The sequence below is a fragment of the Melospiza melodia genome, chromosome 22 (assembly GCF_035770615.1).
Source record: "Melospiza melodia melodia isolate bMelMel2 chromosome 22, bMelMel2.pri, whole genome shotgun sequence".
Taxonomy (NCBI): domain Eukaryota; kingdom Metazoa; phylum Chordata; class Aves; order Passeriformes; family Passerellidae; genus Melospiza; species Melospiza melodia.
Genome location: NC_086215.1, coordinates 8,425,517 through 8,451,208, shown reverse-complemented (window position 1 = coordinate 8,451,208; position 25,692 = coordinate 8,425,517). Strand labels below are relative to the sequence as shown.

General features: G+C 51.7%; 1 protein-coding gene across 6 annotated transcripts; it reads left to right on the top strand.

The window, feature by feature from the left end:
* The first annotated feature begins 1,023 nt into the window (after nucleotides 1–1,023).
* On the top strand, nucleotides 1,024–20,822 carry PTGES (prostaglandin E synthase). 6 transcript variants are annotated; one of them, XM_063174514.1, is made up of 5 exons: nucleotides 1,024–1,185; nucleotides 9,539–9,639; nucleotides 14,021–14,224; nucleotides 15,591–15,673; nucleotides 18,064–20,822. In XM_063174514.1, the coding sequence occupies exons 3-5, from the start codon at nucleotides 14,117–14,119 to the stop codon at nucleotides 18,311–18,313; spliced, it is 441 nt and encodes a 146-aa protein (XP_063030584.1). In that variant the 5' UTR covers nucleotides 1,024–1,185; nucleotides 9,539–9,639; nucleotides 14,021–14,116; the 3' UTR covers nucleotides 18,314–20,822. The 6 variants fall into 6 exon arrangements, with proteins under 6 accessions (XP_063030584.1, XP_063030586.1, XP_063030583.1 ...); XM_063174516.1 differs by lacking the exon at nucleotides 9,539–9,639; XM_063174513.1 differs by lacking the exons at nucleotides 1,024–1,185; nucleotides 9,539–9,639 and adding an exon at nucleotides 11,262–11,405.
* Nucleotides 20,823–25,692: the final 4,870 nt, after the last annotated feature.

Genomic DNA, 25,692 nt, shown 5'->3' with positions numbered 1-25,692 from the left:
ATATATTTCCTATACAACAATAGGACGTATGCTGCATAACAGGTACCAGATGGGTGTTTAAATAATCTTCAGCTGCTGCATGTCATGCTGTTATCTCATTATCCATTACAAGTTAAATGGGTTCAAGCTGGGCCTGGACATGGATGAGAAGTCTAATAGTGGTGATGAGGCTGACATTGATGGCAATTTCCTTGAACAGCAGTCTGGAAGCTCCAAGTGGAGCACAGACCCTGCACCACACAGTCCACAGTGCAGTGTTTTGTGCCTGTTGTGTTGAACACGTTGTTCCTCAACACCATCCTGTGCCCTGGGCACAGAACTGGCATCCTGTCATGCCCTGATGTTGCCCTCCTGACCAGCACAGGGATGGGGTGGTTGGCCAGCAGTGGGTCATGTTGAACCAGCTGCCACAAGCTGGAAGTACTGAAAATCTGCAGCAGAGAAGAACTTTAGGTAGGTGTTCAGTGTGCAATAGGCTTGGGGTGTCTGTGATTTGGGGTGTCTGTGATTTGGAGTGTTGATCAGCAGTGAAAGTGGTGTGGTGAAAAGGAGAGGGTGTGGGAAAAGGGAGGATGTTGCAGAGAGTATAGGAAGAAGAATGGTAGGAATTTGGGGATCCTACCCAAATTACCCACTGCAAACACCAATATAGGGTGTTTTCACTCCAAATTACCCACTGCAAACACCAACATAGGGTGTTTTCACCCCAAATTACCCACTGCAAACACCAACATAGGGTGTTTGTAGTGGATACTTTGGGGAGCCAAAGCTGTTGTGGTAGAGGAAGCAATGGAGAGGCGGTATCTGTGTTGCAAAGCAAGAGATAAGGGATGCAGAGATGGGGTGCTCAAGGCCGAGGGTGAGGAGAGAGAAAAGTCTCAGATGAGATTTTTGCCTGGCCTGAGCCTGCTTCTGGTGTGGTGGAATTTCCTGCCACCTGCAATTTGATTGGTTTAAAGGCAGCATTTGCAGGACTTTGGGCTGGCTCACTTTGAGCTCTGTGGCAGAGAGCTCAGAGAATCTGGGATCTGGCTGGTGAGCAGGGCTCTCAGGGCAGCACCACAAGGCAGCAGAACCTCCCAGCTGGCTGGTGAGCCAAGGAAAATGTCTCCAGCCAGGGGACAGAGTGCTGGGAATCAGGGCTGCAGCCCCATCTTCAATTCATGGAGTGCAAGGGTTTTCCAGGTAAGAATTTCAAGATCTATGAATCAATGCTTTTCCCAGAAAAAGTCTGTGTTTTTGTTGGAGGATGTGTAAGGTCCTCAATATTTCCAAATGCTTTGTTTGTGAAAGAGGTTTGGAAATGTGCTGTTTTACATGAGTCGCTGGGCTGGCAAGAGGTTCCTGTGGAAGGTTTCTAACTGAAGAAGGAGAGCTAGGAGACTCATTTTTCCCTATATTCATTTTTACATAATCTCTCCCTGCCTTCTGACTCTGGCTAGATGCTCTCTAACAGCCTGAGTTTTTCTGAGGGGACTTTCCTTTATTTTTATCCTTTTTCTACCACACCACACACCCCCCTACGCCCCGTCTGTGTGGTTTTGCTTTGTTGTCTTTCTCTGCTTTAATTTCAGTATCATCTTCCAAGTGCTGCTTATCCTAAACACAGAGATGAGGCAGTGACAGGAAAGGGCTGCCACTCTGACGTACATTGGGATCTTTAAAGAGTGGGATTGTGGTGGGCTTTATCCAAATACAGAGCCTGGCTAAGCTCTGAGCACTACACTAATGCTGTGCAAAGGCTCTTGAGTCATGGAATATGTTCCCTGACCTTTCTGTAATGTGACAGAAGCAATAACACAAAATACCAACATCTACATTAATGTTAAGCAGACATTGTCTAATCCTAGAAACACCCAGGGAGTCAAGAGCCTGTCATCCTTCTCTTGCAGGTAGGAAAATTGAGGTTTGCAGATGATGAAAGTTTGTTTTTTTTTTTCAACACAGTAGTTCATAGCAAAGGGTTTAACAATTCCACTTTGTCACTGAAATGTTTACTCAAGAGCTTGAGCCGTGATTCAACTTGGACAGGCTTCAAAATCCTTATCTGGGGCACAAAATCACAGAGTCCTTTGGGTCAGTGTGTGGTGCTGTGCTGTGTGAAGAGGGACAGTCCAACAGAGAAAGATTTGGATGAGTTTGGCATCTGAGTGAAACAGAACATTATATACTTGTGCATTAAATCTGCCCTTGGGAAATAATTCATCTGATCACATCTGAACACTTGTGAAATTCTGAGATTCATCTGAACACTTGTGAAATTCTGAGGTACCAGGAGGGTTGGATTTTGTCCTGGTTGCCATCTCTGAAAAATTCCATTGAGAGGTTCTTCCCTAAAACAAGAAAAAAAGTGTTTCCTGTCTGGATGCCCAATGTCAAAGCCCTCTTCCCTGAGCCCAGGCTGCAGTCAGAGGGCAGAATCTCATCGAGCTGTCCCAGCAGGGTGAACAAGCAGAGCTGGGATGCTGGGGATGCTCAGGTGCTTCAGGCAGAGCTGTCCCTAGTCTGCACCAGCACAGCTCCTCCCCAGAGCAGCTGGGGCCGAGCAGGGCTTGGCAGTGCTGCCACAGCTCTGCAGAGGGAGAAAAATGGGATTTTTAATATGTAGGTGGAGCCACACAGGTCGTGTTACCTGGTAGGGATGGGAGGGAAGGTGTTTGTGTTTCAGCTGTGCTCTGTTGTAGGTGAAGGAAGCTGCTGTCTCACGTTTCTTGCCTACCGTGGGAACTTGCTGGAAGTTGAATGTTCTGTAGCCAAGCACAAGGTGACAATGCTGGCAGGACACTTCTCTGCTCTTCATGGAGTGAGTCCTGGTGCTGGAACCTGCTTGATCTTTTGCACATATCAGCTCCACCAAGCAGGGATGGATGGAGATGGTCTTTCTCAGAACAAGCACATGGAATTATTAAAGTGCCTGGCAGCCAAAATAGCTCTGTTCCCACAGGCCACTGTGTGTTCCAGAGGCAGGAGGGATGGAGGGAGGCAGCCATTGGGCTTTGGAACCAGAGGTTTATTATGTTCATATGAAAAGGAGTTGCCAGGAATGCTACAGGCTTTGAAGAGAACAGTTTTTAAATCTGTACTTGAGCAATCTAAAGAAGTGTCCACTTCTCAAATGGACTTTTACATCCTGGGCACACTCCAGTCTTATATTTTGGTGCTAGGAATAAAGTTAAGGAATAGCTTGGAGAAAATTGCTATTAAGAGTTAAATTACTGGTTAACTACTCTTAACTACCAGAGCTGTGAGACACTGGGGCTCGGGTGGGTGTTTTATGGGCTGCTTTGGGTCTCTGCTGTTGCAGGACAAGAGGACCCAGCAGCTCAGGGCCTGGTTCACCCTCCCTGGAAAAGCCATGTGGATGTGGCACTTCGGGAAGTGGTTTAGTGGTGAACACCAAGGAGGTTAGGGATTGGATTTGATGATCCTAGAGGTTTTTTCCAACCTGAATGGTTCTGTGATTCCACGATAAAGGCGCCACCCAAAGCCAGGTGCAGATAAGCAGCAGTGTCCACTGGACCATGCAAATCCACCTGGGCTGGCAGCTGAGAGAGGCACCCTCAGGGCAGGAGCTCAGGAAAGCAGAGCGGGGTGTGGAGGTGCTTTACCATTAGCAGCTTTGCCTTTTCACCCCTTCTGGCCTCTGGGCTCTGATTCCGTGCAAGGTCCAGATGAATAATGTATGAAATGGTAGAGATAGACCCAGTGGATGGGCTATCAACGAGGGCAGTTAGGCTCTGTTTTGACTTGTAGAGTAAACATTCCTGGCTAGACATCCTCTGTGGTTTAGTGATTAGATCTGGGAGCTGTATTTGGGGTCAAGTCAAGGTGCTCCCACCCAGCTCCTGTAACATTGGCTTGGCCACATCATCTGTTCCTAATGCTCTGCTTGTCTCCCCATGACATGAACAAGAGGGGAAGGAGATCCCATAAAAAGATGATGATAATAATCATCATTATCACCATCATCTCAATTCAGATTTTGTTTCATTTTGGAACTTATTGTCCAAGGATGTGGTTTAGTTTGAATGGTGAGCACAGTGAACTTGGCATGTAAACATAGAACATTCCCATTATTTATGACAACACATCCACAAGAAAGAGAATTAAACCTCATGCTGTAGGTGCTGGTAAGATGGGGACTCTGTGAGAGTTAAACTTCACCTGCCTTGATCCTGCCTTTGGTTTTTAACCTTGCTTTTAAAATTGAGCCCAGAATTTGAAATTGGAGAGTGTTCCTGCTTGGCTTGGCTCCAGGCATTTCTGGTTTTGTTCTCCAGGCTGGCTTGGAGCAGAGCAGGTCTCGTGTGAGCCTGTTTGCCTGTGTAGCAATAGTTCTCACTGAAAGAACAAGAAATAATAGAGAAACTTTAGCCCACATTCTATCTTAAATAGAATTATGTTGTAGATAATAATTTAGGAATAAAAACGGTGTGAAAGAGATGAAACTTCAGCTGCATGGAATAAGCAAACACTAAGTTCATATGGTGTGGGAGGATTCCTCAGGAAGAGTAGGGCATGAGGAATGCTGTGCCCTCACCCCAGTCATGGGCTCTGATGTGGTGAGAGGCTTGTACCTCATCCAAAGCACAAAGGTGGTGCTGTTATTATGCAGACAGCCCCATCCAATGGTTTTGGACCCTTAGGTGAAAGAGGATTTAAAACGTTTTGGGTTGGACCCAATTCTGGTTGGACCAGAATCAGAGGCTGTGTTTGGTTTGGGGTTTAGCACAGGTAACACCCTGCTCCTACACCCATCTCCTGAGAGGAGCCACAAACACAGGTCACTAAAATTAGTCTTGCAAGGCAGCTGCTCTGACTGGTGCCTCTGCTTTCCCTGCTCTGACTTCAGCTCATGCCCAAGATCTCTGTCTGGTTTTAATTAGCTCAATTAGCAGTTGACACTGAGGACCAAGTAGGTTCATCAGGAGAAAGTGAATAAAACAAATAGCAAAAGTGAATAAAACAAATAGTTTCCCCATTTGTTCAGCGAGGCTGGGTGTGGGCCCCTTGAAGTGCTGGGGAGGTTATGGAGCAGGGTCTCCTGAGCAAGAAGGGGTTTGGTGATTTCTGTGGAGACTAGTGAGGCTTCCTGGAAATTCCACCAGGTCTGTCCTTCTGTGTGGTTTGGACTCAGAATGTCATTGATGACCTGTGACTTATGCCTCAAATCTTACTCTGAATGACCTGTAAAATATCATCTCCATACAGATTCCTGAGTGTTAAATAAAGGTCAAATCTGAAACTGTTAGGTTCTTTTTCCAGGAGAAATTTTATCTAACAGGAAGAAAAATGTACTCCGCTAAAAATGTTCCCTGCAGGACTCCGGTTTCCAGCTATTGTTAAAATGTGTGGTTGAGGGCTGGGAACCCTGTGGCCAACAGGGAGCTGGAATGAGTTGAAAAGAGAAGGATGTGCTCTGCAAAGAACAATGCTAGGTCCACACTAACAGCACAGAAAAAAAGGAGATTGGCTGCAGGATTCAGAGAGGCCCCAAGGAACAGGGATGAGCAGCCAGATCTGATGCTGATAGCTGTGAAGTGGCCCGGGGCTGTCTTCTATACAACATTGCTGGAATTCCTACAGTTTGGGAGTAGCCCCTCTGGAGTGCTAAATAACTTGGTGTGGAGTCATCCTAGACCCCTCAGTGAGGACTTGTGGCATTTAAAAGAAAAATGAGTTTTTAGGAGGTTGAAGGACGTTTGAATTGCAGGGGGTAAAGGAGTTGGCAGTCATGTGCTGGTCATCTGCTTGCCTCAGCATAGAGGAAAATATGAAAGTATGACTGGGATAATCAAAAGCGTGGAGAAATCTCCTTTGAAGAGAGATGAAAGCAAATGGGACTGAAGTAAAGCTGAGTAAGAGGTGCTTTCACAGACATGTTTCAAAGGAGGAGAATGCTGGGCAAAGCTGAGCAAGAGCTGCTATTCTTCTTAATTCCCCTACATGTCTGTCTGTGACATGAACAAGAGGGGAAGAAGATCCCATAAAAATATTATTATTATTTTTATTATCGTCATCATCTTAATTTAAATCATGTTTCATTATGGAACTTCATTGTCTCGAGAAGTAATTCAATTTTAACAGTTTGGATGGTGACTTGATGCATGTAATTACCAACATTAACTTCATGTATGACAACAAATTTACAAGAAAGAGAATTAAACCTTGTGATTCAGAGCTTAAGTTAATCTCCGACTTCTGAAGATGGGATGAATCAGGGTGAACGGGACCAGAGAGCCTCAATCCACTGCTGTCTCTCACAGGGACAAGTCTTACCTTGAAACCACAGTCCCAGAGCTGAAACAGCCCTGCAAGGGCCTCACTCGTGGTGAAGAGCAGCAGCTCCTTCCACCACTGAGCATTCACACAACTTCCCTTGCTGCAATCAAGGTGCAGCACAGCTCCTTGCCCCTTCCTGATGCCCACCTCTCCTTGTGGGGCAGCTCCAGCCCCACTGATGCAGCATCCCAAAGCCTCCTGTCCCTACAGCCTTCCCACAGCTGGGATCCATCTTCTCTCCTGCTGATGGGGGAACTCCTTGTTCCTTCTTGCCCGACTCAGTGGTGCTGTTAACAGAATGTGCTGTGCTAGAGAGATGCATTCTGCTGCTTTGTAAAACACGGCAAAAAGCACATATTCCCCCATGGAGGGCTCCAGGGTTGCATCAACACAGGGTGGGGCAGATTTCTGGGAACATTGTGAGGGTGTGGGCTGTAAATCAGGAGAGCAGTCAGCATGTGGGACCTGGGCTGGCCCTCAGACTCCTGCCAATGCATCATTCAGGCTGAGAAGACAACTTAGGATGGTTAGTCCAAGCATCACTGCCTGCAGAGCAGAGTGGAGAGGTTTTTCTACTTCTTTGCATCATTCAACCCAAATTCTGCTCTGGATAAAGTCAGGGTCACACAGCCTGGGTCGTGTTGTGTTGTGCCAGTGCTGCCACTGCAGCGAGCAAGAGGCCAGCTGAGACAACAGCACAATGAAAACCTTGCAGCAAGGGGGGTGTAAATACCACAGCTGAATTGCTCCCTGCTTTCCAGGCTGATTGTGGGCAGGGTGTTCTCAGCATTGCTAGTGAGGGGTGTTTATTAACAACATCAGAATTGAAACCAGGTGAAAGACCACCTTTTGGCCTAAAATCAAGCCCAAAAGATATGTTGTTCATGACTCTGTGCAGGAAAAAGGGAAAGTTTTAGGATGTGTCTGGACCAATGACAGAGTGACTTGACTCATAAAACCTCAAATTACTGAGCAGCTCTGAGCTCTGCCTGAGTCAGACCTTGTGGGAAGGATGTCCTGATCTGCTCTAGGAACCTCAGTTGTCCCCCAGGACGTTACAAAGTGCCACTTACAAGATTGTGATGTGTGCTGAAGAGATCTAGACAATGTGACCCACACAGGAGGGTGGGAGGAAATGCTGCTGTTTAATTTGGGGGTAGTGAAGGGGACACAGAGAACTCAGGGGTTTGACAATAAGCTCTGTGTTTTGGAAAGCTTTGTGGTGGGTGAAGCTCCATGGCAAAGGCTCTCCTTGGAGCTGGTTTCACCAGGCTGGTGTAGCCACTCAGCTTGGGCCAGGGACAGGCAATGTTGTGCTGACCTTTCCATTCCCTCTTGTGCTGTGAGAACTTGAAAATGCCTATCTGGTGAAAACAGGGCTTAAAAGACTTTAAAATTAACAAGCTCAGCCTGTTCTTCCTGGGTTGCAAGGCAGGGTTAACAGCCCAGGAAACAAAAGATTTGTTTTCTACTTTTCACCTTGAAGCTGCTCATTGCTGTTGAATGTCAGGTCTGGAAATAAGGCTGGAATAAGGGGCCACAGTTGCTCCCTCTCCCAGCCCTGTTAGTGATCCAGGGCTCTTGATGCTGTGATTGCCATGCCCTGATTCCCATCTCTCCATAACAGCATGTGGAGGCTGGATTATGCAGCCTCCTTTACCTTTGCTCTCGTTTCAGAGCACCCCAGCAGGGAATCTGTATCTACGCTGTAGTTTTGCAAATTCCTGAAGTCTAGGAAATGTTCCCAAATTCTGACATTTTTGGCAGTAATTTGTTCCTCTACTCTCCCAGTCTGGCAGGGAAACTCCCTGTTTTTGGGCAGTAACACGAGTGGTTTTTGCCTGTTGTTTACATCTGATGGGATCTGGTTCTTGGGAAGCAAAACACATCACGAGATGCTGAGGTGTGGCTGAGTGAGAGAGAGAGAGAGGCACAGCTCCCCTACTCCCCAAGCCCTGAGCCCATCTCCCACCTTCACCTGGTCTCAGCAGTGGCAGGTGCAGCTCTGCCTAAAGCCAGCGCCTAAACCAGCTGGGACAGAGGGGGAGAGCAGGAGAGAGGAGGAATAATTCCCTCAGCCCCTCTCCCTGCAGGGTTTCATCCCTGCAGGCACAGAGCAGCACAGCCAAGGAATTCTTTCCTGAGAGAAAGCCCAGGCATGAATCCATGTGAGGCTCAGAACATGAGAGAATAATCTGCTTGCACACACCCACAGCCTGATGGCCTCTCTTCAGCATCTCTGGTGTCACAGCAGCAGAGGGGACAGTGACTGCTCTGCAGCCAGGGTGGGTGTGACAGCTCAGGGGACAGGAGGGCAGCAGCCCAGGAAGGGATGGTGGATGGGGCTGGAGGAGAAGGCAGGAGGACATGTCGCTGCCTCTGACTTGGCCCTGGGCCTGTTCCCTGCCTGAGGAGCAGCAGCTTCCTCTGCTCTGCCTGGAGCTCAGAGCCACCAGAGCCTGCCCCTTCCCTGGGCCTCTCCTTTCTCCTGCTGCAGGCATCTGCTCTTCTGTGTGTGAAGGACAACTGGGGAGAGGCTGATCTCACATCCCTCATGCCTGAGGCCTCTCAGATAGCTGCAGCCAGTGCTGTCAACTTCAAAATGCAAACCAGACAAAATCTGCCTGAGTTTGCTGAAGGCTGGAGCATCCCAGTTATTTCCTGAGATGTTGGTTTTCCTCTGCCTGGTTTTTGGTAGCTGGGGGGGGGTCACAGAGGTGGCTTCTGTGAGAAGGTGCTAGAAGCTTCCCCTGATGGGAAGGACTGCTGCTCATGAGTTTGGACCCACACTGGAGAAGTTCTCTGTGAACTGTCTCCTGTGGGGAGGACTCCACAGTCTCGCAGGGGAGCAACTTCTCTCCCTGAGCAGCAGAAGAAAATCTCAGTGATGAAACGGCCAAAACTCCCATGTCCTGTCTCCCTGCACTGTCGGTTGGAAGAAGAGAGGAGTTGGGGAAGAAAAGGTCTTTTTAAGGGTTTATTTCACTTCTCATTATCCTCCTCTGATTTTGTTAGGAATAAATTCACTTTGTACCTCTAAGCTGAACCTGTTTTGCCCTTGGGAGTTTTTCTCCCAGTCTTTATTTCAACTCATGAACTCTTTGTTAATTTTCTCTCTCCTCTGCCCAGCTGTGGCAGGGGAGGGCAAGCGAGTGACTTTCGTGGGTGCCTGGAGTTTGGCCAGTGTCAAACCACAGCAGATGCTAATACTGGGGGCCAGAGGTGCTGATGGTTCCTCTGCTTACTGACTTTGCAGTGTCTTCTGTGTCCTGCTTGCTGAAACAAGCATGAGGAGCCCTGGAGTCTGGGGATAGGGAGCTGCAGGTGAAGCAAGAGGATTTCACAGCTCCACGGAAGGTGCGTCATGGTGGTGGGAGCTTTCGTGCAGACTGGGGAGGGAAGGCAGGTGGAGCACCCTTCTCACTAATAAACAGCTAAAGCACTCATGCCTTTACTTGAAAAGTCATCGTGTTTGATGAGCCAGCACAGCACAGCCTCCCTTGCCAGCTGGGTTTCCCAGGATGGGCGCAGGGGTGTGCAGGCTCCAAGGCTTTGTGCTGGGAGCAGCAGGAGGAAATGGCAGGGCAGGAGGGCGCCAGTGTCCAGGGTGGCATTGGAGCAAGCTGGGAATGGAGCTCAGCTCCTGGGCTGAGCTGTGTGCTCAGAGCAAGCTAAATGCCAGCTGGGCTCTGCACATTCTCCACCAGCATGCTGGAGAAGTGCCACCCACCTGCCCATGTCCTCCAGCCTGGAGCAGCCCCCTCAGGCTCTCTGCTGTGGGATGTAATTGCTCCTTAGGGAAAATTCTGGGGCTGTAATTGCTCAAAGTACCTCTGGGATCAGGGTGGAGCCCAGGCTGTGCCACCCCAGCGGACGTGCCAGTGCTCCACTGAACCAACCCTCTCTCTCCTTTTGCTGCCACTGGAAATTCCCCAGAGGAGCAAGACTGGAAAAATGTAGTCACAATACTCCAGCGTAATTAACTTGGTCAAATAAATAACCTGTGTGGGAATTGAGAGTGATTTTTATTTCATAATCTTGCCAAAGCAGACTCACTTTTACAGGCTTCTATTTTTAAGTACTTTTCTCGAGCATTTGCCATTAATTTTTCATTCCTCTGCTTCCTACAGTTCAGTTCCTCCTCCAGCAAAATGCTGCATTTTTTCCCTACAGCTCTTGAGGTCAGTCTAACCTGACAACCTAATCTTACTAAGCCTCACACTTATTTTTATTAATAATTTCTCAGGAAAAAAAAAAAACAAAAAAAAAAAAAAACAAAACAAAACAAATCAGTGTTTTTGTCTAGTGGTGTTGGGTTTAGGTAGATCTTGTCCTGGGTTGAGACCTCTCATGCTCAAGGTTTTAAGGCATGACTTGCAGTTTAAAGACATACTGCTGTTAGGACCTGGCCTTGTTGAGGCAAGGGCTCTGTCCTGGCAGGATGTGATCTGTGGAGGAGGATCAGACCATGAATATTAACAGCATGGATTAATGGGATGGCTGAACACGCTTCCGGCAGCTGCCTTGCCTTGGGTCTCAAAAGCCAGGAAGGTGAAGGGTGGATGTGTTCTACCCAGCATGAGAGCCCTGAACCTGTAATCTGAAAAGGACCTGGGATCCCAGGAGCATTGCACCTGCCTTTGCAGTCATCTGCTGCTCCTCTTCCCCATCCATAACCCTCCTCTCTGGGGTTCCACTCTGTGTAACACTGAAAGGGGTTTGAAATCCATAAACACACAGAAAGGGGTTTGAAATCCATAGACACACAGAAAGGGGTTTGAAATCCATAGACACACAGAAAAAAAACCTTTTTCTAAATTAACACATCCACACCTGAGTTTGCCCCGAGGGATTATCCCTAAACAAGGCGTGCTTCCTGATCTCTCTGTTCAATGTAAATTTGTGCCAGTTGCTGGTGCAAATTGTCCAGGGCTCCCTGCCAGTGTTTGAACAATGCCAAGGAGGAGAATTCTGGCTGGCTGGCTGGCAGGAGGAGTCCTGGCTTGTCTGCAGGTGCATATTCCTGCTGCTCAGCGAGCTGCTGGCTGCCTTGGGAGGGGAAGAAGGTGCATGAAGGAAAAAGGTCCCACTGCTGAAGGCCCCGTGGACTGGATCATCAGCTGGTAAAAACTGGAGCTGCTGGATGGAGGGTGTGATGTGCTGGGGAAGGGTCTGGCTGCCTGCCCTCTCTCTCCCAGGCTCCTGGGAAAAAGGGCTGCTGGAGAATGTCTCATCCATGCTGTGGGGCTGGTCTGGCCCTGCATAACCCCAGACCTTGGGCACTGAGGTCTTCTCTGCTGTGGGTAGATCCCTATCAGCTGTGGAGAGGAGGGATGGGAGGAGCAGTGTTTGGGATGTGGCTTTGCCACTGCCTGCTCACACTTGGCATTGTGGCGTTTATAGTGCCCTGCTGAGCTCCAGGGGTGCATGGTGGGTTTGGGGGCAGTGCACTGGTGAGCAGCCCAGCTCTGAGCACAGCACCTGGATCCACATGGCTGCTGCATGTCCTGGGGTCCCCACTCCCACCCCAGGGCAGCAGCCTGCCAGAGGCTGCAGAGCTCCACACTGGGCTCTGCCAGGACTTGTTCTGCAGCCTCCCCAGTGCCAGGGTGGTGGTGACCAACTGCAAGTACCTCCCTCCTAAAACCAATGCTTGTGGTTTATCAAAGGCTTCCTGCACTGCTAAAAACATAACTCTAAGGCCCCATGCCAGGTGCATCAATAATCTCTGAACTATAGGTCTGGTCGCGTTCAGAAGAGCCAGCTGGGTTCAGGAATAGCACAATTTATTGAATGTCACAGATATGGTTGTTTTGGATTGCCCATGACAAATGCCTGAACTGCAGGGTGGCTTTATAGAGCCCTAACAATACAATGGCAATCACAATCTTAATTTTCCAGGTTAACACTCTGAGGACACAAGATTTGCCAAAAGATGACCCTTGTGGGGTGGGAGAGGACAAATCTCTTAAACTATTCCTGGAATTTCAAGTAAAATTCTTGTCTGCCAGCTAGACATTTAACTGGCCAGCTTTTACATCTTATTATCCACTATAGTGCAAAGTGCTGCTGACAGTGATCAAATCTTCTGTTATTTGTGGGTTTATTGTACAGAATATTTATTGGTAGGAGGTTTTGGTTTTTCAAAACTTTTCGGGGTATTGGGTAGAAAACTAGACCACATGGCCTGCACTGCACATTCACCCCCATGCCATGGCAACACAAATCACCGGAGCTACATCCAGTTCCTATGCTTGCACTGCAGGTCCCATTGCACATCCAGCTTTGCCTTTTCTTCAGTGCTTTGTGCTTCCATGCACACACTCAGATGTCGTGAAGCTGAGCCAGAGCATTGCATGGAGCAGTGGAGTGTCTTCAGGTTTGCAGCACCAAGGCAGAATGGCCATGAGGGACATTCAGAGGCAAATGCAGAGAATTTTCTATTTTCCTGTTTTGTTTTGTTTGGGTTTTTTTTTTTTTCCTGTGTTAAAGAAATGAACACCAAATCCAGCCCTTCCACTCTAATAAACTTGGAGAGCTCCTGTCAGCCCCCACGCCTCTGTCTCCCTGAGGTTTGCTGCTGCTAGCACTGGGGGAGAAGGAGTTAACTTTGCATTAAATAGCAGCCCGGCTGCCTGCAGAGGCTCCAATCCCACTCTTTATTCCACAATATTTCATGGCTGATGAGCAGCCAGCTCCAAACTCACGTTGCACTTTTTAAACCAAGGACAAAACTCCATCTGGCTGCCTTGGTTCAGAACGAGCTGCCTTTGGGTTGGGCGGGCACTTTTCGCTTTGTGCAGTTTCAGGGCTTTGCAGACCAGGACATTCCTGGCTGGGTTCCAGGCTGGTCATTGCAGGGGCGATCCCTCCTGGGAGGGACAGTCAGCTCTGTCCGCTGTCCATGCCTCTGTGCAGGTGGATCTGTGGGCAAGGCTTGGCTGCCTCTGCCCTGGGAGTGAGCCCAGCGCTGGGAGGCAGTGCAGGGCTGCCGGGGCGGGCGCTGAGCTCGTTCCCAGCTCCTCCTGATACGGAGCGATCCGCAGAGCTCCGCTCTGGGGTGAGCAGCGCCCGCCTGGGACGGGGATGCTCCGGCGGCTGCGTCCCGGGGCACCGCGGGGAGATGGGGCTGGACTGGGGACGTGGAGATGGGGATGGATCGGGGAGGTCGGAGATGGGGATGGTTCGTGCTGGGGCTGGTTCGGGGAGGTCAGAACTGGGGCTGGATTGGGGAGGTGGAGATGGGGATGGTTCGTGCTGGGGCTGGTTTGGGGAGGTCGCGGCTGGGGATGGTTGGGGAGGTCGGAGCTGGGGAATTGTTCGGAGAGGTCAGAGCTGGGGATGCTTTGGAAAAGTCGGAGCTGGGGCTGCTTTGGAAAGGTCGGAGCTGGGGCTGGTTCGGAGAGATGGAGCTGGGGCTGGTTCGGAGAGGTCAGAACTGGGGCTGGATTGGGGAGGTGGAGATGGGGATGGTTCGTTCTGGGGATGGTTTGGGGAGGTCGGAGCTGGGGCTGGTTCGGAGAGGTGGAGCTGGGGATGGTTCGGAGAGGTCGCAGCTCTGTGCCAGGTCCCTCTGTCTCCTGCCCCGGGGAGCCCATCTGCAAGGAGCTGCTGACAGCAAGGTGTGAGCAGCAGAGAATCCTGCTCCGTGTGCCGGCTGGGGGTTCCTCGCTGTCCCGGCAGCCTGGCTGGAGGGTTTCTCTGGAAAATGAAGGATTTGTGTTGTGTTTAAACGCAGCTGTTCCTGCCTCTCCCCTGCGAGGCTCTGTCGCAGCCCAAGATCTCCCCTGGCTTTGGGTGCTGAAGCGACCCAGCAGCAAGTTCTCCTCCCAAAATGATGGAAAATAAAGTGTTCCTGTCGTTCACGTTCTACAGCACGATTCTGATTTTAAAAATGTATGTCGTTGCCATCATTACTGGCCAAGTGAGACTCAGAAAGAAGGTAAGATCCAGTTTCGTTTTCCTTCTCCTCCCTTTCTGGCTCTTTGCTTGGGTTTCTGTGTTTTACTTTCTTCTTTTATTCCTCTAAGGTTCAGCAAAATTTTCCTGAAGCAAGCTGAGTTTTCTTTGACTTCAGTTGAAAGCAAAACTTTCAACTGCAGCAGATAAATATCTCACATCTCTTTGACCCTTTCTGTTTGTTTCTACCATCTGTAGCTCGATGTTTATGATTTTGGAAACCTAATCTAAATAATAATCAGATCTAAAATGCCAAGCAGGTGAGATGCTTCTAGAAAGAGTCTGTTTACAGTTAATTTGCAGGGTCTGGAAAAAAAAAAAGGAGAAGGGAAAGAACAAAGTTTAAGAAGAAATCATTGCAATGGTCTTTTTTCTTGTGGTGTAGCAGAAAGTTTTTGGGCTTTTGGAGGCTGACTGGTTAAGGGAATGCTCCAGGAGAGCAGCAAGTCATGGGCAATAAAATAGCTGGAGGAGATGATTCTTGGTCGGAGAGGAAAATACAGGGAGGACCAGCTGCTGTCAGGAGTTGGGGCCAACTGGACTTTTACTACCCCAGCTCCTGATAAAACCCAGCTTTCTGTAAAATCTGTTTTAAAGTACTTGAGGAGTTTCTGACTGCATCAGTGGAGAGGGAGGGAGACATTTCTGGTCTCAGATAGAACACAAATACCCTGTGCTGTGGCATCGTTGTGACTGATGAATTGTCTTCTCCCCTTGTGATTCTAAATGATGCTCCAGCCCTGGGACAGTTTGGGCTTGTACTATAATTTTTAAAAGCACCAGGGCCCTTTCCAGGCTGTAAAATGAAGCTGTCAGATGTAGCCAGGCCCCTGAGGAACAGCTTCTGAACATAGGTGAGGAGCTCATACAGATAATTTTCATTTTTAACTTTATTAGTGTAGGATCCCATTTTCCTGTGGGAAAGCCACACAGTGTCACTGCCAAAAAGCCAGCCAGGAAATGTTCTCTAATCTGCCAGTCCTGGTTATCTTTTGGAGGCTGCATTGTGTCTGCAAGCTCTCTGCCAGCAGCAATCTCACTGGCTGGAAAATCTCCTCTAAATGGATTTCATGGGAAGAAGTGGATGGGGGTGAGGTGGGAGCTCCCTTGAAACCCTCATTTGGGACCTGCTCAGCAGGCAGCACTGGGATTTTTGGACAAGAAAAACTCGTGAGGAGGTGCAGGACAGCATGCATGGAAGTGCAGTGACCTCTGTTTTTATAAAGAGCAGTAACAAATTTGGGCAGGTAAAATCCCCTCGGGACTTCAAAATTAGGGGCAAATCTTCTGCCTGTGGGGTTCCTGAAGGCTGTGAGCAGGTGGGGACTGTCTCTGGCTGTCTCTTCCAGGCATTTGCAAACCCAGAGGACGCCCTGCGCAATGGGGGGCTGCAGTTCTACCGCCAGGACCCTGACGTGGAGCGGTGCCTCAGGTGAGCGGGGCCAGCGTTCACGGTGCCACCATTCCCCCTGGTGCCACCATTCCCCCTGGTGCCACCATTCTCCCTGGTGCCACCATTCCCTCTGGTGTCAGCATTCCCAGTGCCACCATTCCCCCTGGTGCCACCATTCTCCCTGGTGCCACCATTCTCCCTGGTGCCACCATTCCCTCTGGTGCCACCATTCCCCCTGGTGCCACCATTCCCTCTGGTGCCACCATTCCCCCTGGTGCCACCATTCTCCCTGGTGCCACATTCCCTCTGGTGTCAGCGTTCCCAGTGCCACCATTCCCCCTGGTGCCACCATTCCCTCTGGTGTCAGCATTCCCAGTGCCTGCATTCCCCCTGGTGCCACCATTCCCCCTGGTGACAGCGTTCCCAGTGCCACCATTCCCTCTGGTGCCACCATTCCCTCTGGTGTCAGCATTCCCAGTGCCACCATTCCCTCTGGTGCCACCATTCCCTCTGGTGCCACCATTCCCTCTGGTGACAGCATTCCCAGTGCCACCATTCCCTCTGGTGCCACCATTCCCCCTGGTGCCACCATTCCCTCTGGTGTCAGCATTCCCAGTGCCACCATTCCCTCTGGTGCCACCATTCCCCCTGGTGTCGCCATTCCCCCTGGTGCCACCATTCCCTCTGGTGTCAGCATTCCCAGTGCCACCATTCCCTCTGGTGCCACCATTCCCCCTGGTGTCACCATTCCCCCTGGTGCCACCATTCCCTCTGGTGTCAGCATTCCCAGTGCCACCATTCCCTCTGGTGCCACCATTCCCCCTGGTGCCACCATTCCCTCTGGTGACAGCATTCCCAGTGCCACCATTCCCTCTGCGCCAGCTGCTGGCAAACACGAAGTGGGAGGTTAAAGGACTCACTAATTGAGTAATTTTCTAGATGGTCAGACTGCCTCGAGCTCTGCTGTGGGACCCTGCTCACGAGAGCAGTTTAATCTTTAGCATGGTGTGCACTGGAGCCAGGGCAAGAGAAGGATCTGGGTTTGCATTCAGCATCCAACTCTGATTAGCTCTTTTCTAGGTGCTCAAAGTCCCACAGATTCCCAATGTCTCACCCCATACCCACACTCAAAGGCTCTTTGTGTCCTGCCCTGACAGGACCCCAGATCCCTGCACAGCTTGGACAGGCAGCAGAGTGACTGGTCCCTGTCACTTTTGGGGGGATTTGGGAAAAGGCTGAACAGGATTACAATAACTTTTGCCTCTCTGATTGGGCAAACTCTGAATGTTACCCCTCTTCTGTGAGAATCACAAAACATCCAGTGCCACCCCCACTTGCTGGGCTGCCAGGGGGAGGAGGAGGATGGAAAATGAGCTGTTTCCTTCCTAGCAAAAATAAAATAATAGCAGAAATAATAATCATAATATTCTTTTGATTATTCAGGATAAACAAACTGCCATAAAAATAAATAACTGGAGCTGCAGCAAAAACCTGGGGCAGCCTGGGATCTGACTTGGGCAGCTGGAGCTCTCAGAGCCCATCCTTGCTGATGGATTTGCAGCCCTGGAGGAGACACATTCAATCCAAGGTGTTTCCCCAGGGCAAGGGCAATGTCAGCTTCTCATCTCAGACTGTGCCTGGAGGGGAGCAGAGCCAGGGGTCTGTGCAGGGCAGGACAGAGCAGGGCAGGACGTTTACCCTGTGCCTCTGAAAGGGGCCCTGGCTGCCTCACAGCTCTCTCCTTTCTCCTCCTCCTTCCATTTGTCCTCCCAGCCCTGCTGAACCCCCAGGTCCTTGTTCAGAGGATGGTGTCTGTGGAGAGGAGAGGCACAGCCTCACTCATGGCCAGACCCTGTCTCATTAGCACTGTGGGTGCTGGCAGTGATGCTGTGACACCCAGGCAGGTGCTTGTTCAGCTGGAGCACAGGGCTTGGCTCCATCAGTCCTGATGTGTCACCACATGGCCACAGCATCCCCTCCAGCCCCTTGGGCCACTCCTCCCCTGTCCCCCATTCATGGAGAGAGGTGAAGCCACAGCCCCTCCATGCTGTGATTTCTCCACTGCAGAAGCTGTGCTCTGGATCTCCTTTTGTTGTGTAGCGTGGCCACATCTGGGGCCATGCCGTGCTGGCACCACACCAGTTTTGAGCTCTTTGCAGCTTCCCAGGGTCTGTGTTTTGCTCTGTTTATTTGAAAGCTCCAGCCCTGGAGCTGTCATCTGCTGTGCCAAAGGCGTCCCGGTCACGGAGAGAAAGTTTCAGGAGCTCAGCATCCCAAGGGAGAGACACAGGGTGTGAAATTCTCCTGTGTGTAGGGGAGAACTGACACTTCTGGGGGCTCCATCGACTGGGGGAAGAGGCCCAGCAGCACCTAGGGATGGGAAGAAGAAATGAGAGAAAACAGGGAAACAACCTCATCTTGCTTTTCAGGGCCCACCGCAACGACATGGAGAACATCTTTCCCTTCCTCTTCCTCGGAGCCATCTACTCCCTGCTGGATCCCAGTCCCACGGTGGCCAGGATCCACTTCCTCATCTTCTGTGTGGGAAGGATCGTGCACACCATTGCCTACCTGCTGCAGCTGAGGGCTCCCACCCGCTCCGTGGCCTACGGCGTGGCCCAGCTGCCCTGCTTCTCCATGGCCCTGCAGATCCTGCTGGCCACCACCCCACACTGGTAACAGCCAGGGAGGGCCAGCACCCAAAGCAAACCCCTCATCCTGACTCTGCTGGGCCCCACGGGGAGGGAGAGAGTGAGAGAGAGTGAGAGTGTGTGTGTGTGAGATGTCAGCAGGGAGGTCACCTGCACCCTGAGGATGTTCAGTGCAGCCTTGATGCCATCAGGATTTGTCAGAGGAGGCACCAGAGAGCAGGGACGTGCAGGAAGGGAGTTTTCTCTCTCTCCTGCTGAGGATGAGAGGTGGAAAGCACATGGACTACTCCTTGAGGAATGGGGTCATTGAAGGGAAGGTTTTCTGAGTTTGGAACTGTGACTGTGACCTTTTCCTCCTGGTCATGGATATCCCATGAATCAGACAGGGATCCCACAAAGGGATCCCATGAATCATGAGGGTCCCACAAAGTGTCTTAGTCAGCAGATGTGCTTGGTAGCAGAGGTTATAAAGCAGCCTCCCTTCTCCTGCCCAGCCACGTGCATCTCTGGGAATGTCAGTCCCTAAGCATTTAGTCCCTTAGGTTCCCTCTCCACCAAGGAGCACAGGAGGCTGGTGCCTTCCAGGCAGGCTGACAGGGAAGCCAGCACCCCAGGGGTGATGTTGTGAAGCCATTGGAGCATTCGGTGCTCCCAGTGCCACCTCGTGTCACACCACAGCCCACAGCTCCCTGCCAGGAGCCCCACTGCAGCAGGACCTGGAGCTCCTGGCAGCTCCCAGCCAGCACAGCTGAGGCTTTTCCATCTCAGCCTCACCACAGCAGGATGCACAGTGACATGCCTGGAGAAGCCAGCAGGAATCCTTTACCCTGGACACACAGCCTGAACACATTTGCTGGACACAAAGTTCTGGGGCTTCTGGAATGTCTGAAATCTGGCACAGAACAGGGGCTTTGCAGACAGGGTTTTCTCCCAAAGGGCAGTCTAGTCCACATGCCACTAATACCTGAAAATGCCCCAGAGCATCAGACTGAGTTTCTCCCCGCTGTTTGTAGCCTTTCTCTTGCCGTTGCTATTTTGGAAATGTGCCCTGATTGCCTCGGGGGAGTTTTCTTTCAGCTGTTTCCTGCTGTCCACTGCTGCCACTCACAGCCTGGAGCAGCTGGTGTTTGCAGAAAGCTCTGGAAATGAGCAGAGGAGCTTTGAAAGGAGCATTGCTGCTCTGCAGGGTCACCCAGAAGTGTTGGGGAGGAGAGGCTGGGACCAGGTACAGGCATGGTGACAAGGGTGACAAGGGCCCATGGGCTGCTCTGCCACACAGCTGTCCCAGGTGCCAGCAGCAGCAGAAATGGAGCATCCCTCTGGAGGAGGAGGAGGAGGAAACCTCTGCTGTTCAGTGCCTCCTCCCTCCTCTGAGGGCAGCACAGAGTCTGAATAGCACAGGGGAAAAGCCAGAATGAGTAGAAAATAAATTCCCCTCCTACCTGTCCCATGCACTAAGGCTGAAATTCCCCTCCCACCTGTCCTGTGCACTGAATCTGCTCCCTTGACTCTGCTCTGCTCAGAGATCTCTCGCTGAGCCCTCACTGAGCACTGGGGACACACGTGCCCAGACTGGGGACACACCTGCTCACACTGATGCTCAGCCTTTGCTCAGCTCAGGTGAAGGTTTCTGTACCAGTAGCTCCACCCCAGAGCAGTTGTGGCCTCGGGCTGAGCTGTGTGGTGAAGGTTGGGGTGGAATTCTTTGCTCTCCCGCTGCGAGGAAGGTGGGCAGGATTGCAGATTCAGCACTTCACTCTTGGACACTTCTCCTTCCCACAGATGTCTGGGTGACACAGACCCCTCTTAACAAATCTTTTCTGCCTCACGTGGTGCACAAGGTCTTGCACTGCTGTATGCTTCTCTGCTGCTGCACATGCATCCTGGTGGCAGGAAGCAAATATTCCCAATAAAAACAAATCATTGTGCTCTGATACATCCTTCCTTGGGGAGCAGCAGATGCAGCTGGGCAGCAGCTGGGTCCAGCCCCAGCAGGATGGATCTCAGCAGGATGCTAAACCCCACTGCAGAGCCTGGAGTGTCCTGGGACTTCTAGAGACATCCCCCCTGTCCTCTGCACTCACCTGCCCTGCAGAGGAACCTCTTTTCCAGGTGTGCATTATTTAAGCTGATGCTTTAAATCCAGCAGAGCTGGGAATTACAAGCAGCTGTGCTCATTTTTCCTTCCCTGAGTCGAAAATTGTTACAAAGCTTGGTGTTCACCCAAAAATCCTGGAGGGCTGGAGAAGCTCAGGTAAGAGGTAGTTGCTCTTCCTTCTGTTCTTAGGACTCATAAAGGAGCTGCTTATGTTTTCTTTTGCACTAGGTTGCTGGGAAACAAATGCTTAATTTCCCTGATTTTCCCGTATTTTCTAAAGTTGGTGGTGATTGGGAGGTGCTGCCCACTGGGTTGCTGGGAAACAAATGCTTCATTTCTCTGGTTTTCCCCTATTTTTTTAAAGTTGTTGATGGTTGGGAGGTGCTGCCCTGTCAGTGTCTGTGTTAGTTTCATAAAATGGCTCCACTTGGTTGTTTTCTTACCCTGTTTGTTTTCAAATGAGGAAGGCAGTGGTTTTATAAAATGGACTCTCTCCAGTACGTGTTGCTGAGGTTGGAGATGTGGCTGGGATGGAGATTTTGGCACAGGAAGGAAGAAGGGAGGCTCCAGAACCCCCTTCCAACCCCAGATCTGCCAGCTGCTTCAGCCTCCTCTCAGCTGCCTGTCCAGGCCCTGAGGCTGATGCCCTGCTCAGGGAACCTGAGGTTACGTGCAAAGCTCTGCTTTCTCCTTTTTTATTAAAAAAAAAAAAATAAACTCTGCTTACTGGCTGCAGGGAAAAGCTTGGGAATGTGAACTCTCCTGGCTCAAAAGAAAAACAAACACAAAAAGCCTGCAAGGCAAACTTAAGAGAGGCCCAAGAATTGCACTTATTTTGAAGTGTTGTGGAAGTTTGGGGGGAAGCAAAACCAAGCTGGGCTCGGTTCCTTGGGCAGCACCAGTCCCATCAGGGCTCTCTGGGACCAGGGGGTCAGAGCCTCTGGCTCTCCCCTGGACACTGCCAATGATTGCTGCATGTGAGAGGCTTTCCTGCCTTTTCCCAATTAATATCTATAGCTCAGAGCTCTCAAATTCCTGTCTGGCATTAGTGTAGGCAAAAGATGTGCCCAGTGTGTCCTGCTGCTCCAGGAGAGCAAGGACAGTGGCTGCACCCACCAGTCTCTGCGTTTTGGGGTGTGCTTTGTATGTCCAACAACTTGGTTTTTTCACACCTGGCTCAAACAGGAAACAGCAACGCTGTGAAACCCACCTGGTACTGCAGAACAGCAAAACTGGCGCTTAAATGGGTGCAAATTGAGAAAGGAGAAATTTCAGACATTAGGAAGAATTTTTGTACCATTAGGGTGGTGGGACACTGGTACAGGCTGCCCACGGAGGCTGTGGATGCCAGGTTGGATGAGACCTTGAGCAACTTTGGTCTAATTCCGTCTGTGGGTTGGGAGTAGGTGATCTTTAGGGTCCATTGAGGTGATCTTTAAGGTCCATTGAGGTGATCTTTAAGGTCCTTTAAGGTGATCTTTAAGGTCCATTCTGCCCCCTTCCGTGGTTCAATGTGTGGATGTGATTCATACCCAGTACGTGTCTTCCCCCATGGTGTCTGGAGCTGCGAGAAGAGCAAGTGGAGACCCGGCACAGGCTGCTTTCCCTCCCATACTTTTCCAGGTGCTTCAAGCCCCAGGATCCGTCCCACCCCTGAGCACAGCACACGCCTCTCCCGTACCTGCCTGCACCTCTCCCGGGTCTCTCTTCATCCTCACCGTTCCCTGGTGGGATCTGGACCAAGATTCCTCCTTGGGCAGACCTTTAACACAGATCACTCTTCCTTTGCTGCCCTCCCAACATCCCCATTCCCTCTAGCAGGTGGGATTTGATACACAAACCCCCTTATTCCTCTTGAGGAACTGAGATTCCCGCGACTTGTGGAGAGAACGAGAGGAGCCAACTCTACCAGCATGAGCGGTCAGAAGTCTCCTGGAGATGAGAGCAGCAGGGAATGGCCGTTCTCTGGCGCACGAGGATGAAGTTGGCACCGGGAAAATTTTTTCCAGAGGGCGTTTTTTAACAGGGCTTGTGGGGCTGAGCCCTGCTTGAGACGGGGGGCTCGGCACCCGACCGGGTGCGGTGCAGAGCGGGGGGCTCGGGATGCGGCCGGGGGAGGTTCGGGATGCGGTTTGGTGCGGGATCGGGATGCGGCCGGGTTTGGTGCGGAGCGGGGCAGCACGGAGGGCTCGGGATGCTGTCGGGTGCGGAGCGGAGCAGCGCTGCGGGGCTCGGGATCCGGCCAGGAGCGGTGCGGGGGGCTCGGGATCCGGCCGAGTGGGGCTCGGGATCCGCCGGGAGCGGGGCGGGGGGCTCGGGATGCAGTCGGGTTTGTTGCGGTGCGGGGCAGCGTTGCGGGGGGCTCGGGATGATGCCGGGTTTGTTGCGGGTGCGGAGCAGCCCTGCGGGGCTCGGGATGATGCCGGGTTTGGTGCGGGGCAGCGCGGGGGGCTCGGGATGATGCCGGGTTTGTGCGGGGCAGCCCTGCGGGGCTCGGGATGATGCCGGGTTTGGTGCGGGGCAGCCCTGCGGGGCTCGGGATGATGCCGGGTTTGTGCGGGGCTCGGGATGATGCCGGGTTTGGTGCGGTGCGGGGCTTGGGATGATGCCGGGCTTGGTGCGGGGCAGCGGTGCGGGGCTCGGGATGATGCCGGGCTTGGTGCGGGGCTCGCCCCGGGCTCCGCGGGCCGCGCTGCGCGGGGCTGCAGCTCCCTCGTGTGGCTGCGGGACCCTGCGGGGGACACGGGGACCCTGCCCGGGCACCGCACCCGCCGATCCTCCGCCCTGCCCTCCGGCTGCTGGGGTGCGCATGGAGGGGTTTGGGATGGATGGATGGATGGATGGATGGATGGATGGATGGATGGATGGATGGATGGATGGATGGATGGATGGATGGATGGATGGATGGATGGATGGATGGATGGATGGATGGATGGATGGTGTCATTCCTTGGGGAACGGGCTGATGTCTGCTCCAGTGCACATCAGCCTCTCCAAAGCAGGCAGATGTGATGCCAGCTCCAGGGAGATCCTCCTATCACTGCACACTTGCTCTTTGGGAGCCACCTGTTCAAAAACAGTGGTTTGAGGAAGGAAACAGTTTGTAAATATCCTTGCAAAGTTTCCCTGCTCCTGAAGTGGTGGTGTATGGATGCAACGCTGTGCATCTCCATGCAATAGTTCTTCCTTACACATGGTAACTTTTCCTGGGCTTTGTGACACCAGCTACCAAAGGAACCTTTGCTTCTCCCTTCTAATTATAAAGCATTACACCCCTGTGCACAGCTACCCTCCAGCTTCTCTGCTGCCTTAGGGTGCTTCCCTGTGGGGTTGGAAGGGAGCAGCAGCGAGCAAAATATCTGCTGCAGGGAGGAGATGCTCCTTCCCTATGGAATGTGGAGTTTGGGGTGAGCATCGCAGCCCCCAGGACAGGAGCACTGCTCCAAAGGGCAGGAGGGGCTCTGCTGCTGGGAGGTGACACGGTGCTGTCACAGGAACGTGTGTTCCTGCAGTTTGTGGATGGTGCCGCAACCATCCTCAGACCTTCCCGTTGCCACCAGAGGGAGAAGGGCTCAGCAGCACAAGGATGAAGGGAAAGGAGGATGCTGTAACCACGATTTGTCTGTAATTAATTCTGGATGAGCCAGGCGGGTGTCCCCGTGAGCTGGAAAATGCGAGCTCTGTTTTGTCTTGCTGCTGCAGCAGCCGATGCTGATGACAACACAAAATTGTTCTCATTAAAATATTCTAGGGGCAAACTTCAACTTTTCATCAGTCAGCAAGTCATGCACAAGTGCCAGGCTGTGGGGTCAGAAACAAAGAAAGGGGGTCCAGAAAGATCCTCCCATCACCTGAGACCCACCCTTTTGGAATCACCTGGTTGAAAACCAACTGCTTTGAGAAAGGAAACAGTTTGCAAATGTCCTGGCAACCTTCCCCCACTCCCAAAGTTGCAGTGCATGGATGGAGAGCAGCTCTCCTGACAAAATTAATATTGGTGATAGATGTGCCCTTCCAGGGAGGAAAAATGCCCCTGTCCTGGAAGGGGAGAGGTTGCACAACACCTTGGAGCTCCTCATTGACAGTATCTCGCTCCTCCATGGAGTGCAGACCCTGCCAGGTGAGCTGCAGCTCTCTATGCTCTGTCTCCTGGTTTGAGGCCCCTCAGGTGCCCATCAGCTCCTGGGAGCTGGCTGACCATGGCTTGGGACCTTCTGCTCCAGTTGCAGATGAACTGAGGCTGGGACAGTTCAGGCAGGAAATAAGTGACATATTTCCAGCAGTCAACAGTGATGAGTCACTGGAGGAATCTGCCCTGGGATCTGTAAGTTCATCACTTCCAAGGGTCTCTTGACTCAGGGCTGGATGCTTTCCAAAGGGGTGCTCTGCACTGGCCACGTGCTGAGGACATGAGGATGCTGCTTGGGTGATGTTCTTTATGCAGGAGCTTGGACAATTGGCCTTAACGATCTACAAGCCACTTGCTGAATGGATAAATAAGTGGTTACAAAGCAGCAGCAGAGCAGTTTGGCAGGGATGGTCAAGTGTGGGACCATGGTGACCCTGGGGTGATGCCCAATGTGGGGACTTGATGATGTGGGATGAGCCTTGTTCCCCTCTAGGGAAAGCTGGAATTGTTTAGGGGTCCTTCCTCCCTCAACCTTGGATCCACGTGTCCCAATGACCACTGGTGATGGGAGGGACAAAGGCTGGTGATGGGAGGGAGCTGATCCTGTGGCTCTCATGGAGCTGATCCTGTGGCTCTCATGGAGCTGAGCCTGTGGCTGTCATGGAGCTGAGCCTGTGGCTGTCATGGAGCTGAGCCTGTGGCTGTCATGGAGCTGAGCCTGTGTCTCCCATGGAGCTGAGCCTGTGGCTCCCATGGAGCTGAGCCTGTGTCTCTCATGGAGCTGAGCCTGTGGCTCTCATGGAGCTGAGCCTGTGGCTCTCATGGAGCTGAGCCTGTGGCTCCCATGGAGCTGAGCCTGTGGCTCCCATGGAGCTGAGCCTGTGGCTCTCATGGAGCTGAGCCTGTGGCTCTCATGGAGCTGAGCCTGTGGCTCTCATGGAGCTGAGCCTGTGGCTCTCATGGAGCTGAGCCTGTGGCTCTCATAGAGCTGAGCCTGTGGCTCTCGTGGAGCTGAGCCTGTGTCTCTCATGGAGCAGAGCCTGTGGCTCCCATGGAGCTGAGCCTGTGGCTCCCATGGAGCTGAGCCTGTGGCTCCCATGGAGCTGAGCCTGTGGCTCTCATGGAGCTGAGCCTGTGGCTCTCATGGAGCTGATCCTGTGGCTCTCATGGAGCTGAGCCAC